Source organism: Marmota monax, unplaced genomic scaffold (genome assembly GCF_021218885.2).
Source record: "Marmota monax isolate L192 unplaced genomic scaffold, Marmota_monax_Labrador192_F-V1.1 WCK01_AAM20220418_F8-fsc00021, whole genome shotgun sequence".
Classification (NCBI taxonomy): domain Eukaryota; kingdom Metazoa; phylum Chordata; class Mammalia; order Rodentia; family Sciuridae; genus Marmota; species Marmota monax.
Window position 1 is genome coordinate 23,807,489 of NW_026695228.1, and position 2,837 is coordinate 23,810,325.

General features: G+C 41.4%; 1 protein-coding gene across 1 annotated transcript; it reads right to left on the reverse strand.

Moving 5' to 3' along the window:
• Positions 1-243: 243 nt before the first annotated feature.
• LOC124087700 (olfactory receptor 7A10-like) lies at positions 244-1,173 on the reverse strand. Its single transcript, XM_046436669.1, has one exon. It carries the CDS (start codon positions 1,171-1,173, stop codon positions 244-246), a length of 930 nt encoding a protein of 309 aa, XP_046292625.1.
• Between the last annotated feature and the right edge of the window lie 1,664 nt (positions 1,174-2,837).

Here is a 2,837-nt window from a genome sequence, read left to right on the forward strand (position 1 = left end):
TGGGGAAAGCTGGCAAATGACAAGGGAAAGGATTGTATTTCATAGTGATCACAGTGTGCAATAAAGTTAAAGGTGTAGTGGGACTGTAGGTCGAAGTTGAAATCAAAGAAATGGAAACTCTGCATTAATGTAAAAGGACCAAGTCCTGCTTTCACCTTCTGATGAAGAATCCCGGATTCTGGTTATGAGGTTCTGAGCCCTGCAATCATGGGAACTTATTCAGTCTCAGCACAATTAACACTTTTATTCTCCTGTGCCACAGAGTGTTCTCAGAGCACATTTGATGTCCTTGTTCCTCAGACTGTAGATGAAGGGGTTCAGCATGGAGGTGACCACACTGTACATCACTGAAGCGGTTGCAGTAGAGTGTGAGTTTTGGGTCACAGCAGAACTGAGGTACACACCTAAGCAAGTGCCATAAAATAAGGAGACCACAGAGAGGTGAGACGCACAGGTGGAGAAGGCTTTGTACTTGCCCTGAGCTGATGAGATTGCACGGATGGAGGACACAATCTTGCAGTAAGAGTAAAGAATGCCAGTGAGAGGGACACCTCCCAAAAAGACAACAGCAAAATATAACACCACCTCATTGAGAAAGGTGTCAGAGCAGGCACGCTGAACCACCTGGTTAAGTTCACAGAAAAAGTGAGGGATTTCCAAGTCTGTGCAGAATGACAGCCGCAATATCATTAAGCTTTGTAACAATGCATGTAGGACACTCACAATCCAGGACACCAGAATTAGCAATCCACAGAGCCTGTGGTTCATGATGACCATGTAGTACAGGGGGTGACAGATGGCCACAAACCTGTCATAGGCCATGATAGTCAAAAGTAAGTCATCCAACCCAGTAAAGAGTACAAAAAAGTGAATCTGGGAGATGCAGCCTGCGTAGGGAATGGCTTTGCTCTGTGCCTGGATATTCAACAGCATCTTGGGGATCGTGATGGAGGTGAAGCAGATGTCCACAAAGCACAGGTTGGAGAGGAAGAAATACATGGGCGTGTGCAGGTGGGAATCTGAGATGGTGGCCAGGATGGTGAGCAGGTTCCCCAGCACAGTGACCAGGTACATGGACAGGAGAAGGCCAAAGAGGAAGGGGTGCAGTTCTGGGTCCTCTGCAAGTCCCAGAAGAAGGAATTCTAAATGTTGAGTATCATTCTCTCTTTCCATGTGCATTGACTAGCAGAAAGTATTTAAAGAGCATAACTAATTTTCCCACCGACAGGTAATACTTACAACATTTAAATGAAACACTACATATTTTGCTGTAAATAATAATTTTAGTGATGGGTGTGTAGCTCATGTTGGAGTGATAGTCTAACATTGCAAGGCCCTGGATACCATCCATATACCTCAAAAAATATGGAGAAAAGCCAAGGGAAAGGAAAGAAAATAACCTTTATAGAACATGTGTGGCTCTTGTCCCCTAAGGGATCCTGTGCCACCTCTGATGAGGAATTCCTGTTTTATTCTCAAGGTTTCACTAGGAAGTCACGCATTTCAGAATTCTAAATAGAAAGTTATTCAGGCCTTGAGAAGTATAAATTGAGCACCCCTCATGAGCACTTTGGTTGTTTCTCTGTCTTGGCTACATTGAATTGTGCATCAGTCAACGTGGAAGGGCAGAACTCTTCAAGATACCCATTTCATTTTCTTTGGCCACATACCCAGTAGTAGGATTGCTGCATCAAGTGATAACTGTATTTTTATTTTTTTTGGATTCTCCATAATGTTTTCCATAATGGCTTCAATAACCTTCATTCCTGCCAACTCTAGGTCAGTATTCCTTTTTGTTTCCACATACTCACTGGCCCTTGACATCCTTGGTCTTTTTGATAATAGACCTTCCAACTGTAATTAGGCTTTGATTGGCATTTCCCAGATAGTTAGCAATTTTGAGCATATTTCTTAAGGCTATTGGCCATACAGATACACAGTGGAATATTATTTGTACAGATACACAGTGGATTAATATTTGGCTATTAATAAAATGACGAATCTTATCATTGGGGACAACATAGATGAACCTGGGGGACACTTATGAAGTGAAATCAGCCAGGTACAGGAACACTACAGCTGCATGATATCATTCCTGTGTGGATTCTGAGAAATTTGATCTCACAGAATGTCAGCATAGCACAATGGTCACCAGAACCTGAGGTGCATTCTGGGCCCAAAGAGATGAGGAGAAGCTTGTCAAGTGGAAAAAAAATACAGTAAGAGAAGAGGAATAGCTTCTGGTGATGTATTGCACAGTAGGGTAATTATAGTTAAAAATAATATATTACTTATTTTAAAATAGAGGGGAGGTCTTGAATGTTTGTCACAGAGAAATGATAAATATTCCAGAAAATTAAGCCAATCATTTGTTCAATGATTATACAATTTATGTATGTAATTAAATATAAAGTTATTTTGTGAGCTTGTATAATTATATGTCAATTAAAAATAAAGCAATAACTAATTACTGAGTACCAACTATGTTCCACGCATTGGATGAGTAATCTGTATGAGTTAAAACAAAGAAATCCCCATTATCCAAGGAGAGGGAAAGAACATAAGCAAAAATGGTTAAAATCACCTAGTAAGTCCCATGGTGATGTGTACTAAGAGAAAAAGAAAGAGTAGAGAGGCTGTTGTACTTTTATAGCAATGCAGGGAAAACCAGCAGGAAGAAGGGGCATCCAAAGAGAGACCACAAGGAAGGCAGGGCAGGAGCCACAAGTCATCCTCAGAGGTGTGGTCTTCACTGGAGGACAGTCAGTGCACAGGTCCTAAGGAATACGATTGTTTCAAAACCTGAGGCATAAAAGAAAGCTGTTGGCAAGGAGGAG